General features: G+C 52.2%; 1 protein-coding gene across 2 annotated transcripts in view; it reads right to left on the minus strand.

The window, feature by feature from the left end:
* Window positions 1-14124, minus strand: part of Cdh4 (cadherin 4) — a 471008-nt gene that overhangs the window by 9373 nt on the left and 447511 nt on the right. For both annotated transcript variants that reach the window (XM_038330671.1, XM_038330670.1), the window contains exons 9-11: window positions 7006-7191; window positions 3068-3321; window positions 2322-2464 (exon numbers count right to left, since the gene is read on the minus strand). In XM_038330671.1, the coding sequence (XP_038186599.1) occupies window positions 2322-2464; window positions 3068-3321; window positions 7006-7191 (583 nt within the window). The remainder of the gene's footprint in view (window positions 1-2321; window positions 2465-3067; window positions 3322-7005; window positions 7192-14124) is intronic.

Below are 14124 nucleotides of genomic sequence, written 5' to 3' on the forward strand. Positions count from 1 at the left end.
CAATGAGACATGTCTGCTCCTGGCAGCACCAAGAAGATGATGGGCATCAAAGAGACTCCATACAGAGTTTGCTTTCTTTGGAGCAAAAGTTAGACACTGGACAAAGAAGTTGCCCTTGTATTGACTGCTGACAGTATGGTATAGTGTCATTTCAATTGTATTTTAATAAATAAAACTTGTCTGAATATCACAGAGTAAAACAGACCCACTGGTCAGCCTTACTGACCAGGCACTGTGACACACACCTTTAATCCCAGTAGCCACACTAGTTTGCCATAGAAACTGGATGGTGCAGGCCTTTAATCCCAGTGGTACACATCTTTAATCCCAGCCCTAGAGAGGAATATAAGATGGGAGGAGACAGCTCTCAGACTCAGTCTCATTCTGAGATTCCTGGAGGCAGGATCACCATTTCAGACTGATGTCGAGGTAAGAGCCAGTGGCTGGCTGCTTTGATTTTCAGATCTTCAGGTTGGACCCCAATATCTGTCCCTGAGCTTTTATTAATTGTGCTTCAGTATGATGCCCAAATTGCACAAGCAAGATACAAAAGAAAGCAATTGCTGAACTTTGCCAAGACGTGTAAGGCAGTCCTTCACAGAAAAGTCTGTCAGATATTCTAGGCCTGTAGAATATCTGTGTTATCCCCAGTGTTACAGAGGAACCTTGGGTCCAGGCAGCCAACTGTTCTGTTATTTCTCTCAGTTTTGGAAATTGCTTGCTCTGTACTTCCTGTTTACCCAGGTAATATTATATCCTCAGGTCTTCAATGGGGTTGAAGACTAGATGGTTATAGTTAGTTTTCCTTATATTTGATAGAAAGTAAATTAGGTACAAAACCTCAGACTCACAAAAACTGGATAGATAATGGAGTATTTTCTCTAAATTTGCCAAATACAAATGACTAGACATTGTGAATGTAATTCTTGGTAATTGTTCTTATTGTATATAGTTTCATTTGTTAATGTTAATACCTTCCCTTTCTCTTTAGACAATACCTGATAATTGTTCTCATTGTATATAGTTTTACTATGTTAGAGTTAAGACCTTTCCTTTTTATTTAGACAAAAAGGGGAAATGTTGTAGAATAATCTTTTTGTACGCTGTGAAGATGTGTCACTCTGATTGGTTTAATAAAAAGCTGGACAGCCAGTCGCTAGTCAGACTTCCAGGCAGAGAGGATGCTGGGAAGAAGGTGGAGACGCCAGGAGACACAGAGCAAGCAGAAAGGGCAATGTGGAGATGAGGCAATAAAGCCATGAGGCAGAAAGTAAATGAGTAGAAATGGATTAATTTAAGTTATAAGAGCTAGTTAGAAACAGGCATAAGCTAAGGCTGGGCTTTCATCATTAGTATAAGTCTCCATGTCATTCTTTTTGGTGAGCTGGTAGCCCAAAGAAAAATCCATCTACAAGAACCTGCTCTGACCTCCTTAGCATGAAACATCATCCTTCTGCTCCATTTCTCAAGCTCTTTCTCTGTGCTGCCTGCCCAGCGTCTGTCCAGCGTCTGCCCAGCGCCTGCCCAGCATCTGCCCAGCGTCTGCCCAGCGTCTGTCCAGCGTCTGCCCAGTGCCTGCCCAGCATCTGCCCAGCATCTGTCCAGCGTCTGCCCAGCATCTGTCCAGCGCCTGCCCAGCGTCTGTCCAGCGTCTGTCCAGAGTCTGTCCAGCGCCTGTCCAGCGCCTGTCCAGCGTCTGTCCAGCACCTGCCCAGTGTCTGCTCAGCGTCTTTCCAGTGTCTGTCCAGCGTCTGTCCAGTGCCTGCCCAGCACCTGCCCAGTGTCTGTCCAGCGTCTGTCCAGCGTCTGCCCAGCGCCTGCCCAGCGTCTGTCTAGCATCTGTCCAGTGTCTGTCCAGTGCCCTCCCTTGCTCCAGGGCTCTCAGGCATCACAGGTCTAGGGTGGACACAGGCCCTCTTGCCTTTCCTGGGTAGGATGCCAGCTAACAGTGCTAGAGAACGGCAGATCTGTTGTCATCACCCAGGTATAGGTGAGGAAGCTGAGAAACTAGGGCAGCCATCCGCCACTGCATTTCCAGGCTCCTGACTACCCTGCATTTCCAGGCTCCTGACTACCCTGGAGCCATGAATGAAGGACCGTGGGAACACGGTGTGGAAACATGGTCAAATGGGCAAGCAGGTTCTTAGGTGAGTAACTGAAGTTTGGGTGATGGAAAGGAGCAGGATGAGGGCAGCATTAACTGACAAAGTTGCCAGTTCATGGCTGCCTGCACAGACTTCCCTCTGGGTGCCGCTGCCCCCCCTGACCACCACCCCTCCCCCTGCCCATAACCTCAGGACATGGGACACAGTGGGACACACCATTGTCAGCAGCCAGGAAGGTGGCCTCGTATACATTGTTCTTGGTGTACAGTGACTCTCGGTCTAGGACTGCGGCCGTGGTGATCTGCCCATTGGATGTGTTGATGTGCAGCCAGTTGGCGGGATCAGACAGCTTTGAGTACCTATGGACAGGAAGCCAGAGGCAAGATGAGGGCCCCGGTACCCTTCATCCAGACAGCCCTGCATGCATCCTAGGGTCACAGCATCAGTATCCTGGATCAAAGCACAGTGGCGTTGCTGTTCCCTCAGAGTGCCTGGAGGTTTAATGCCCCTCTGTGTCCCTCCCACAGGGAAGGACAGGCCACAACACAGCCTCATGTCCCTGTGGTGGGTGATCTTAGCTTCTGGAGGGCTCTTGGAGGTTGTGTTCTCATCATCTGCTTTTTGCAGGGGGGTATTCTGAGGGATAGAGAAGGTAAGTGACTTGCTCAAGTGAAGCCGTGACCTGCCCTGACTCCATAGCCTCCCGTCTTTCTTGTTAGCCTGGACATGGTGGCAGTGCCTACCATGCCCAAGGTTGTCCTATTTGGTGACTTCCTGGGGTGGGTTGCTCCTAGACTAAGCTGGTGCCTCAGGTCTGGACATGGTACCTACTGTCCTTCCGCTCTCTGCTGGGATTTCTGGGTTTTAGGCTTCTTAGGGCATTGTGGGACTCCTTTGTGTAGCACAGAGAACTGGACTCCACTTTGAGGGTCAGACAAGGCCAGGTCACGTTAAAGACTCACCTCACAGCTTGCTGCATGAACCGGTCAGGGTCCACCGCGGAAAAAGTGGTAAGCGCAGTGCCGGTGGGCACACCCTCTTCCAGGCGGATCAGTTTGTGGTTGGAGGGAAAGTAGGGGGCCTCGTTGACATCAGTGACAGAGATGGTCACCCCTGCTGTGGACTGGAAAGACATCTGGATCCCGCTGGCCAGGGGCGCCTGGTTGGACACCATTACAGTCAGCATGAAGGCGCGGTTCAGCTCGTAGTCCACTGCCTGGAAGAAGGGACCGGTGAACCGGGGCTTCCTGAGTGGGCGTGGGGCTGGCTATCCACATTGCCCAGTCTTGTTGTCCCTCAACATCAGACTCTTGTTTCTGGCTTATTCTGGGTTCTGGCCAATACGAGGAGAGGAGGGTTGTGATGACCCTCTAGCCAGCAGCCCCATGCCTTGTTGAGGCAGAAGCTGGCTTCTGGGGCATGGGCCTTGGCTTCCCAAGTGTTGGGATTACAGGTAAGCATTGGGATTACAGGTATGTATCTTCATGTCTGATTTCACGAATTCTCAATAACAATTCCTTAATTACTGTGTGGGCTAAGCAGTGGCCTCCAAAATACCAGGGTCTCACAGTGGGCCCTGGTGGCTGTGGACTTGCAGGGACAGATGTGCTGAGGGTCTTGAGAGTCACTGCAGCTGCAGAAGCTCAGCAAATACAACCGAGGGCCAAGAGTAATGGTGGCCAAAGGTTGGCTTTGGTTTTAGGGCGGGGAGGATGGGTCGGTGAGTAAAGGTATCTGTTGCCATGTCTGATGATGAGTGTGCCCTGCAGCACCCACACGGTTGGAGGAGAGAACCAACCCCTGCAGGTTGTCCTCTGACCGCCTCATGCATGAGCAGTACACGTGTCTCCCCTGACTCCACACTGTTTCTGCTGGGCACGGCTACACGCCTGAAACCCTGCGTTCAGGAGGCCAAGACAGGAAGACTGCAAACTTGAGGTCGGTCGGAAGACGAAGGGAGGTCTCAGAACCTCACACTGCTCAGCCAAGCAGCAGTGTTTAACCCTTTATTCACGTAGCATTTCCTTGTATTTGTTGCTAATTTTGTGTTCACAGTTGGAGACTTAAGTAATCAGAATGCAATTCTGGGGTTAGATGTAAAATGTCTGTGCTCGGGCTAGAGTCCAACAGCAGGGCTAGTTCCCTCCAGAGACTTCCACCTCACGTTTCCACTCTGGAGAGGGTGTGTGTGGGGGGTCCAGTACCCCTCTAGGGCCAGCTGTGGCTTCCTTCCTCCACCCGCTCTGCCTCTCCCTTCACACTCTCTCTGTGATGGTGTTAGGTCAACTCGACACGAGCTGGAGTCCTTTTAGGAGAGGGTACCTCAACTGAAAAAACCTGGCCACCGAGTTGGCTGGTACTGCATTTTCCTGATGGATGAATCATGTGGGAGGACCCAGCTCTCTGTGGGTGGGGCCACCGCTGAGCAGGTGCTGTAAGAAAGTGGCTGAGCAAGCTATGGGGCACAAGCCAGGAAGCAGCTCTCCTCCATGGCCTCCACACCAGCTCCTGTCTCCGGGTTCCTGCTCTGACTCTCCTTCATGATAGATCGTGCTTGGGACATGTAAGCTGAAGTAAGCCCTTCCCTCCCCAAGTTACTTTTGGTCATGGTGTTTATCACTGCAACAGAACCCCAACTAAGACACTCTCTGACTTGACTGCTCCCTCTCTTAAAGACCTCTGAGGTTGCACTGGGCTGACCCAGAGGCTCTCAACACTGTCACAACTACAGAGACCCTGCTGCCAGCTGGGACAGTCACAGGTTCTAGAAACAGGCACTGGGTCCTGGGGAAGAGGACACTGAAGCTGTTTTGAGAAAGGCCGCTGCACCTGGTTGGAACTTAGTCAAGTGCTAGACGGTGAGATGTCGAGTGGTCCTTTTGAGGACAATCTGGACCCTGAATTACATCAGATAGAGTTCACTGCCCTGAAGCTTGCTGTCGCTCTACGGGAGGGTCAGCCTGTCACCACCTGAGTCCACAGGCCAGACTTGGATGACCTTAAACCAGACAGCCACGGGCCTCGCCCTGAAGGACCCTTCCTGGCTAATTCTTTCCTCAAAGAAAGCTCGAGAGAACAGGGATAGGACAACTCGTTCAGATGCCACCAGACATCCGCAGCCACCTGACTCGGCTTTTTTGACAGGGCAAAGGTAGGTAGAAAAGGAAGCCTGACGGTTCCTGGGGCATTCACACGGCAGGTCACATGGCTCCCTGCCTCTTATTAGGCTTCCCTGGGTCTGCATGAGCTCTGTTTAGGGAACAGCTTTGGTGATGGAGCGAGCCATCAGGTGCCAACGCCTGCGCTGGGCCTGACTCCCGAGTCTGTGGTAAGTGGATCTGAATCCAGCCTCTCTGGATTTTGTAAGCACCCATCCTTGGTGCCCTGAACCACAGTGTCCTAGTGTGCTATGACGTGAAGTATCTATGCATGGAACGGTACTGAAGACGAGGTCATCAGTAGTGCTGCTGGGCATTGAAGGAAACAGGCACTGGTGTCTAGAGGGGTGCCAGAGAGGCTGCTGGATCCCTGATGGTGGCCTTGGCGAGCCCCCTTTCCCCAAGCCCTGAGGATGATCGTATCTCTTTATGGCCTAGGATGACATCTGCCTGTCACTGCGCCCAGGTCCTGGGGCATGGCTAGGCCTGTGCTTCTGCCACCTTAGACCCAGGTATTGCTGGTGAAGTCAGCTGTACGCGTGGGAATGGGCTGGTCCCTTGCTTGCCCTATCTCTGCCCAGTTTGTACGGTGTTGCTGGACACTGTACAGGTGCAATTATAGGGCCTGTGCCTACAGGGTCCCTGGAGTGGACCCCTCTCTTGAAAGGTCTCACGGGCGTTTAGGCCAGAATAGTGAGCTTACCCCAGGCCTAGTCTTGCCTTAAGCCCCAGGTGCCACCATGCTCCCAAAGCTGGTACTGCACTATGACAAGGTCTTTCTCTTGTATAACCAGTGACTGCCAATGCCAGGAGCCCCTCCTGGAAGCCCCAGGCAGAGGTCAGGCCAGTTTGCTTTAACAAGCTGCTCCATAAAACTGCGGAGGGAATGGTCTCTCTGTGTTTATTGGCTTATGTCCCTGTGGGACATGGAACCACATGGTATGTGATGCCCTAAAACATCAGTCTTTCTAGAAGGACTATGGCCAATAAAAATCCATAGGCAGGTAAGATAAAACACACCTGTAATGTGGAAACCATTAGGAAATTTGTTCTGACAGTTTCTGTTGGGAGCAGTGAGACCCCAGATCCTGAATTTGTTGTAATCCCCTGATCTGAGTGCCTACAGCTGCTCTGAGCACGAGACCTTCAGGAGTTCCTGATGGCAGGAGAGTGGTTTCTGGTGGGTTTGGCTGGGGCATGGCTATCTCCATATAATCTGCCCCCTGAACACAATAAAGGGGGCATTCTTGGGGAATTCAAGATGACCCGTGTCGCTGTCTCTCTGTCTGTGTATCTTAACCTCCAGCCCCTTGCCCGAAGCTCGGTAACTGGGTAATAGCGCACAGAGCTCAGACACGGGGGCGCTGTGCGTGGCAAGTTTCAGTTAGGGTGCTGGGCATACTCACTAAGGTGACACGCTGCCCCCAATGACTCTTGACTCAAAAGTGAGACCCAAGTACACCCTGGAGAGGTGGGTCCTAGAATCAAGCCAGAGAGGAGGGTCTTGGCCACATCCTCCTGCTCTCTGAGCCCTGTGCCACAAGGTGTGTGCACGGCCTCACATGAAGGAGACTCTTGTTCAGAGGACAATGCCGGCGAGGACATGGAGGCCAGAATCTAAACTTCCCTGTTTCCCCTTCCCAGTGGGAAATGGTGGGTGAGAGGTGGAGGCAGGAGGATTAGGAGTTTAAGGCCAGTCTGAGCTAGGAGAGCCCCTGTGGAGGTTGTCTCCAGTCACTCACCTTCACCACGGTGACCATGCCCTCATTGGTGACGGGGTCTGTGCGGACAATGAAGTGCCCCGAGGGGTCCCCACTGATGATTCGGTAGACTGCGTTCCAGTTGGGTGAGTGGGGCTGATCTCGGTCCAGTACCGTGAGATTGGCTACTACTGTCTCCACACGATTCTCAGGGACTTCTCCTGCAAACTGAAGTGTGAGAAAGAACATTGGGGCCTCACATAGAGCCTGGGGGCCAGGCTCCCTGGACCCAGCCAATGCAGGGTCACTGCTCTGGAGTAGATGTCCTAAGTGGTGGGTCAGCTGGTATTGACTGATGACAGAGTGCCCTGGGTCCAGGCTCCCATCTGCTCCCATCTCCCCAGGACAAGCCTCACCTATGCAGCAAGCTCTGGCACGGGCTTCCCTCCTACACCCCAGCTTTTCTTACGTGTGTGCAAGGGTGTGTGCAAGGGTGTGTGCAAGGGTGAATGCACGATGGAGAGTGGGGGAAGCAGGAGTCTATGTGGCAGCTGCAAGAGCTATCTGAGAGAAGCAAGTTCTGGCTCCTGTCACCATCAGGTCACTGCTCCAGCTGGCTGGGGGTCAGCTCCTGTGGCCAGTGACTAAACATGGAGGTAACCACCTCTGTAATGCTAAGGTACAGTGAGGTTGCAGTGTGCACCTGCGAAGACCCCTTGTCCCCTGCCAGCCGTGGCCACTGCTGGGGCTGGCTTCTAGGTTTTGTTCTCAGCAGCTCTGAGCTCACATTCTCTGCTGTCTTGAGATTCACCTTGGCAAGATGCACAACTGTCTCGTCAATTCAGAGTTTAATGGGAACCCACCGTGCCCATCCTAAAGGATGTCCCTATAGTGTCCCCCAGGGCTGCTCTGTGAGCTGCCCTGGTGCAGCGATGCCCCAGACTGCAGAGGGTTCCCTAGGAAGCGCTAGGAGTACAAGGGAAGTAAGCGGGCACAGCCCGCTTCCAGAGGGTCCGACTTTCAAACCTTTCTCTTGGCCATTTAACACAGAGGGGCACAAAGCCATCCCAGAGAAGACAGCAGACCCGAGTCGTGGGCACATGTGTCCAGGGTCTGACTTCTCACTGGATTCCCAGGCTCCTCTGTGTGGCTGGGTGAGGCTGTCATTGCTGGTGCCCTCCACAGTGAGAGCCCCACTCCTATCACTGACATTCCGAGTCAGTAGTAGGGTTGCCGCAGCGTCTGAGTGTCCCCGCACCATGATAGCTAGTCAGGTCCCCTAAAATTTTTTTATTTAAAATAAAATAATATTTTAAAGTCAAAGTTTCCCAAAGTAGACAGATTGGTATCGTTCAACATTGTTTTCTTTTTTGATTTTTATTGAGCTCTACATTTTTCTCTGTTCTCCTCCCTTCCTCCCCACTTCCCTTCAACCTTCTCCCATGGTCCTCATGCTCCCAATTTACTCAGGAAATCTTGTCCATTTCTACTTCCCATGTAGATTAGATCTATGTATGTCTCTCTTAGGGTCCTCATTGTTGTCTAGGTTCTCTGTGATTGTGATTTGTAGGCTGGTTTGCTTTATGTTTAAAAACCACTTATCAGTGAGAACATGTGATAATTGTCTTTCTGGGTCTGGGTTACCTCACTCAAAATGATGATCTCTAGCTCCATCTATTTGCCTGCAAATTTCAAGATGTCATCATTTTTTTTTCTGCTGTGTAGTACTCCATTGTATATAAATGTACCACATTTTTCTTATCCATTCTTCGGTTGAGGGGCATTTAGGTTGCTTCCAGGTTCTGGCTATGACAAACAAAGCTGCTATGAACATAGTTGAGCACATGTCCTTGTGGCACAATTTGGATATATACCCAACAGTGGTATTACTGGGTCTCGAGGAAGGTTGTTTCCTAATTTTCTGAGAAATCGCCACACTGACATCCAAAGGGGCTGTACCAGCTTGCATTCCCACCTGCAATGCAGAAGTGTTCCCTTTTCTCACAACCTCTCCAGCATAAGTTGTCATCAGTGTTTTTGATCTTGACCATTCTTACAGTTAAGATGGAATCTCAGAGTTGTTTTGATTTGCATTTCTCTGATGACTAAGGATGTTGAACATTTCCTTAAGTGTCTTTCAGCCATTTTAGATTCCTCTGTTAAGAGTTCTCAGTTTAGGTCTGTACTCCATTTCTTTATTGGACTATTTGTTTTTTCAATGACCAATTTCTTGAGTTCTTTGTATATTTTGGAGATTAGACCTCTGTCTGATGTGGGGTTAGTGAAGATCTTTTCCTATTCTGTAGGCTATCATTTTGACTTGTTGACTGTGTCCTTTGCTTTATAGAAGCTTCTCAGTTTCAGGAGGTCCCAATTATTTTTGTTCCTCTCAGTGTCTGTGCTGCTGGGGTTCTATTTAGGAAGTGGTTCCCTGTGCCAATGCATTCAAGTGTGCTTCCCACTTTCTCTTCTATAAGGTTCAGTGAGGTTGGCTTTATGTTGGGGGTCTTTGATCCATTTGGCGTGTCCCATAAATTTATATGTTGATGCCCTTAGCCCCAGTGCCCCAGCCTATACCTGTTTCAGGAGGTGTCAGCATGAGGCTGGGAGCTGTCCTAACCCAACCCTTGTGGCAACCTTGTGAAGAACAGTCCCCAGTGGCACATGCGTTAGGGTGTATCAGTTTCATGTATACCCCAGGTTACTGAGGAGGTGCCTCTAGAAGACCTTAAATCCTTGGCACCTACAGGCACTGATTCTTGGCTTTTAAGTTCAGTGGACTCTTGCCTCTGGGGAAGTTATCTCTGGCCAGGTGAGTGAGCCTTCTGCCTTTGATTGCTGCCTCCTGCTCTGATTTGGATAAGAATCTTTTGAGGTCCCAGGTGTTGAAGATTTGGTCCCTAGTCTGTGGCAGTGTTGGGGCAGGGCAGAAATTATGGGTGAGTGGGAGGGAGTCAGGTCACAGGGTTGTGCTCTTGAGGGGGCTGTGGAGACCCTGACCCCTTTTGGTCTTTGTTTCCTGGTAACCAATTGAGCAGTTTCTTCTGCTTCATGCTCCCCACCTCCCATACTTTGTGGCCTCAACACAGGTCCACAGTGACTATGGATGGGGACCTCAGAAAACATGAGCTGAAATACAATTTTCCTTGTTGTACACCAGTGATCTCATTGTCATGGTGACAGAGAACCAGTACCCTGTGCACAGCATAGCCTGGCCAAGTGCTCTTCAGATGGACACTGTCCTACTGGGCGCGGTCCCTTGTCCTGCTGGGAGGTGACCTATGGGAACATCATGACCCTACTGCCTCCTTTCTGTCATTTAACATAGTGTCATTCACACCTGTGAGGGGACCGACCACCTTGCACAGGCAAATAGCAAACGTCCCTGTAGTCGGGCTGCATAGGCCGGGCCTGCATGGCTCTGCCTTCCTTCTTTACCACTGGAGGTTCAGTGGAGAGAGCTTTGGTGACTGCTCCTGCCTCTTACTGCTAAAGGCTGATCTGGGCTAGGACTGCTCTCACCTGCAGGTAGAGCCTGTGCTTACTGTTCAGGTGCAAGGTTCCCAGGACCAGTGACGGCCCAGCCTCGCCGTCCGTCACACACAGATGTCAAATGTGGAAAGCGTTCTGGGCTCAGAGAGGTCTGGACCTCAGCCAAGGTCACACAGTGAGAAGAGTGGTTCTGTGTGGGTGGGAAGACCACAGTTGCTGGGTCTCAGGGTCTCTCTGAGCCCACTGCAATCTGTGCATGGGGTAGGTTGCAGGCTCCTGGGGCATTGTCTGGAGGTTGTTTTCCACCCCGGCTAGTCTTGCAATCACTCTAGAGGGGAGTGCTGATGGCAGGGTGGCCCTGGATGAGCTATGGGCTTTGCCCTCTAGGGGGCACTGCAGCTGCACAGGAGCAAGAAGAAAAATAACTTTTAATTAACACTTAAGAATAGGAATTGGAGCTGGCAAGTCCCTGCATCTTTTTTAGCTCTGCCTGATTGTTCTTGATTAAGCTTCACAAAAATAGCCCATGTGTGGTATGTGGCCAACCTGCCCACACACTCCCACTGTGAAGCAAAGACAGTGTCCCGGGGCACCTGCCTGCCACTCATCTGGATGGGGCCTGGCGAGGGCCGCCTGGAGCCCAAGTATGTATAGATGTCTGTGGAGGGCACACTGAAGACGGGCTGTGGAGCTCGCATGGAAAAGTGTTCTATATTCACGGGACTTCCGACTGCCCTCCCTGTTTGCCCTCCATGTCCCAGGGAAGCGGGAGTCTCCACCTTCCTTCATGGGTTTCATGGAGGCAGGACCAACCCCTGAAATAAGCTTCGTGCCATTGTGCTCCAGCTGTGACCCTCCGGCTGCCTGTGCTAACTGGGGTCATGATGGTTTCTTCTGTGTCCCATGTCCCAGCGTAAAGAGAGGCACCGCTCTCCCCAGAGCTCCTGTCCTCTCACAGACAGCATGGAGTGTTTGTAGTGTGGCTGATGCACATGCCGCGACGATGAAGTTCAGGTAGATTGAAGGTGGTGGTCCGGACCAGACAGAGCTCAGATTCTGGGTGAAACCGGTCCATCCGCAGAGTGCCTCCTGCCGAGGTCAGGTGAGGGGAACACCCCTGGAGCTGTCGTGGAAGGGCACTGGGAGCCAGTGACTGTCAGTGCTTTCTCACTGTGGCCGTGGTTACCCTCGAGCTGTGCTGTGGAGCCCGGGCAGCAGCAGCACAGCAAAAACTGAGGCCTCACCTGGAGTCAGAGCTGCCAGCCTGGGTCCTGCTGAGTCTGACCCCGGATGATCTCATAGGTAGTCTGAGACAGGATTCAGCCACTTCACACAGGAGGAGGGCTTGCTGGTTCTATCTGATCCAGGGTATCTGTGGGCTCTCCCGTCCTTTCCAACCTGCGTAACTTCTCGGAGCTCCTGGAATGAGCCAAGTGGCATGGAGCAGATGTGGAGAACTGGGCTTGTGCAGGACCAGGAGGAAGGCGGTGCCACACACGGCCCTGTGAGGCTCCGGCCAATGTCCTCAGTCTTTGATGAAACCCTCCTCCTGCAAGCATGCTCCTCAAAACTTCTCCGGCCACTATGGTGTTCCGTCTCCAAAGCTGAACTCTTGTGACTTCCCTCTGGCCTGCTTCTTATGGTGACCGTATTGTTCCAAGGCTGCTTTCTGAAGGTGGAGGGGCCACTGATGTCAGGAGAGCTGTGTGGTTCCTGCACCCCAGTATCTGTACTCCAGCAGTCTGGAATGGGCATAGGGGTGTAGCCCTGACTTAAGAGTCTGAGTATCCTGTGATTATCCTGGGCCATCACAGCATTGATGCCTGGCTTAGGAGCGTTGTCCTGATTTTTACCACTAACTTAACACAAGCTAGAGTTATTTGGAAGAAGAACCTCATTTGAGGGAACACCTCCATAATATTACCTGTAGGCAACTCTGTAGGTCATTTTCTGGATTAATGGCTGATATTGGAAGGGTCCAGACCATTCTGGGGGGAATGCCACCCCTTGGCTGGTGGTCCTGGGTGCTCCAAGAAAGCAAACTGAACAAGCCATGAGAAGCAAGCCAGTAAACAGCATCTCCCGTGGTCTTTGCTTCAGTTCCTGCCTCCGGGTTCAATTCCCTTGGGCAGAAACTGTGAATCTGCGGTGTTGAGCAGAATGTGTGAGCGAAATTAACCCTTTCCTCCCCCCACGTTGTGTTTGGTCATGGTGTTTTATCACGAGACAAGCGGGTTTGTGTCTGTGGAGAGTTGTACTGGCTCTGCCCCTGACAAGGCCATCCTAGATGCGCTCCCTGCCCTTCTGCGGAGGCTTCGGCAAAGCATGGTCTAGACCAGGGATGGCCCCGGCACCAACTGTCTCTGCCAGCTGCCAGCTGGGAGTTCCTGTACTGTCACCCAAGGCAGTTGCCAAGCTGAGCCCTGCCCACCACGCCCTCTAGAAGCCTGTCCAGGGCAGGAGGATGGCTGTGCCAGGGATGTCACTTGCAGGGTCAGTGGCTCTCCCTGAAGCCTGGCTCTTTCTTCCCAGCAGCCTGGTCAAACCCTCTACCCCTCCGTCCTCCTGCCCTGTTGCTTGTGGTTTGGGACAGGACTCACGCAATCTGCAGGGGTCCTGAGCAGTGCTTGTAGGTGCCATCTACTGTTTGGCCACTAGATGGTGCTATGGTCCAAGAGACGAGGACCGCCCGGGCACCAGCCTTCTAGGCGCCTTCACCTTAGGCAAACGTTTTTCTCTTCTCTCTCCTCTCCGCGTGGCGGCCACTTTCAGGGTTCAGTCCCAGCTGCTCCCTGTGGGCCATGGTCTCAGAGTCCCATGTCCTGGCCCACCACCAGGTCTATTCACTGGTTGGGGCCTGATGGGAGTGTCCACCCGTGTGCCTGGCAAAGTCCTTGTTACTATTAAGGACACGTGGCCCTCTTCACTCTGAGAGTGACCTTCTGACCTTTCCTTCTACACATCCCGGCCAGACACCTGCAGCCTGCTATTTCTTCAGGGTTGGGCTGGACTGTGTGTTCACGGAGGGGCGGGGACCACTTAGGTCACAGAACTGTTCACCCATTTATGAACTTGGGTGTCATGGAGGTGGATGCTAGGGGAGATCGAGGTCATGTGATTTAGAGTTTTGTCTCCAGAATCTTCTCTCCCAGGGTGGGGCAGGGTCTGTTCCTCAGACCCATGGCTGGAGGCTCACAGTGGATTTTCTATTCCATGGCTGGGTGGATACGTGCATGTTCAGCATGAGTCCTTGACTTCTAAGGTCCCAGTGTCCAGGGTCTAGCCCAGTCTTTACCAATTTCCTTGTCTGGGGTGGGAACCACATGGGGCCAGCCACGGTCTGCTGAGGACCAAGGTAGGAAGGGGATCTTTGCGTCAGAGACACATGCCCATAGCCAAGGCCCAGCGAGGCATCTGGCAAGTACACACTGCACAGTCACACGGGCTCCCCAAACATGTGACAGCCTGGAAAGCCACCTTCTCCAGAGCTTTATCTCAGCAAGGTATCAGCCAGCCACCTAATCCTGGGGCTTACCAGGCCCTTAGGGCCACCTCTCCACTGGAGAGGCGGCTGGCGCAGTGTCCCCTCTCCGTCAGTCACCTACACGGCAGTATTTGTTACCCACGATCCATCCAGCTCTTCCCCCACCGAGAGGGAAGTGGCAGCTT

This window comes from Arvicola amphibius, chromosome 5 (genome assembly GCF_903992535.2).
Source record: "Arvicola amphibius chromosome 5, mArvAmp1.2, whole genome shotgun sequence".
In the NCBI taxonomy this organism is placed as follows: domain Eukaryota; kingdom Metazoa; phylum Chordata; class Mammalia; order Rodentia; family Cricetidae; genus Arvicola; species Arvicola amphibius.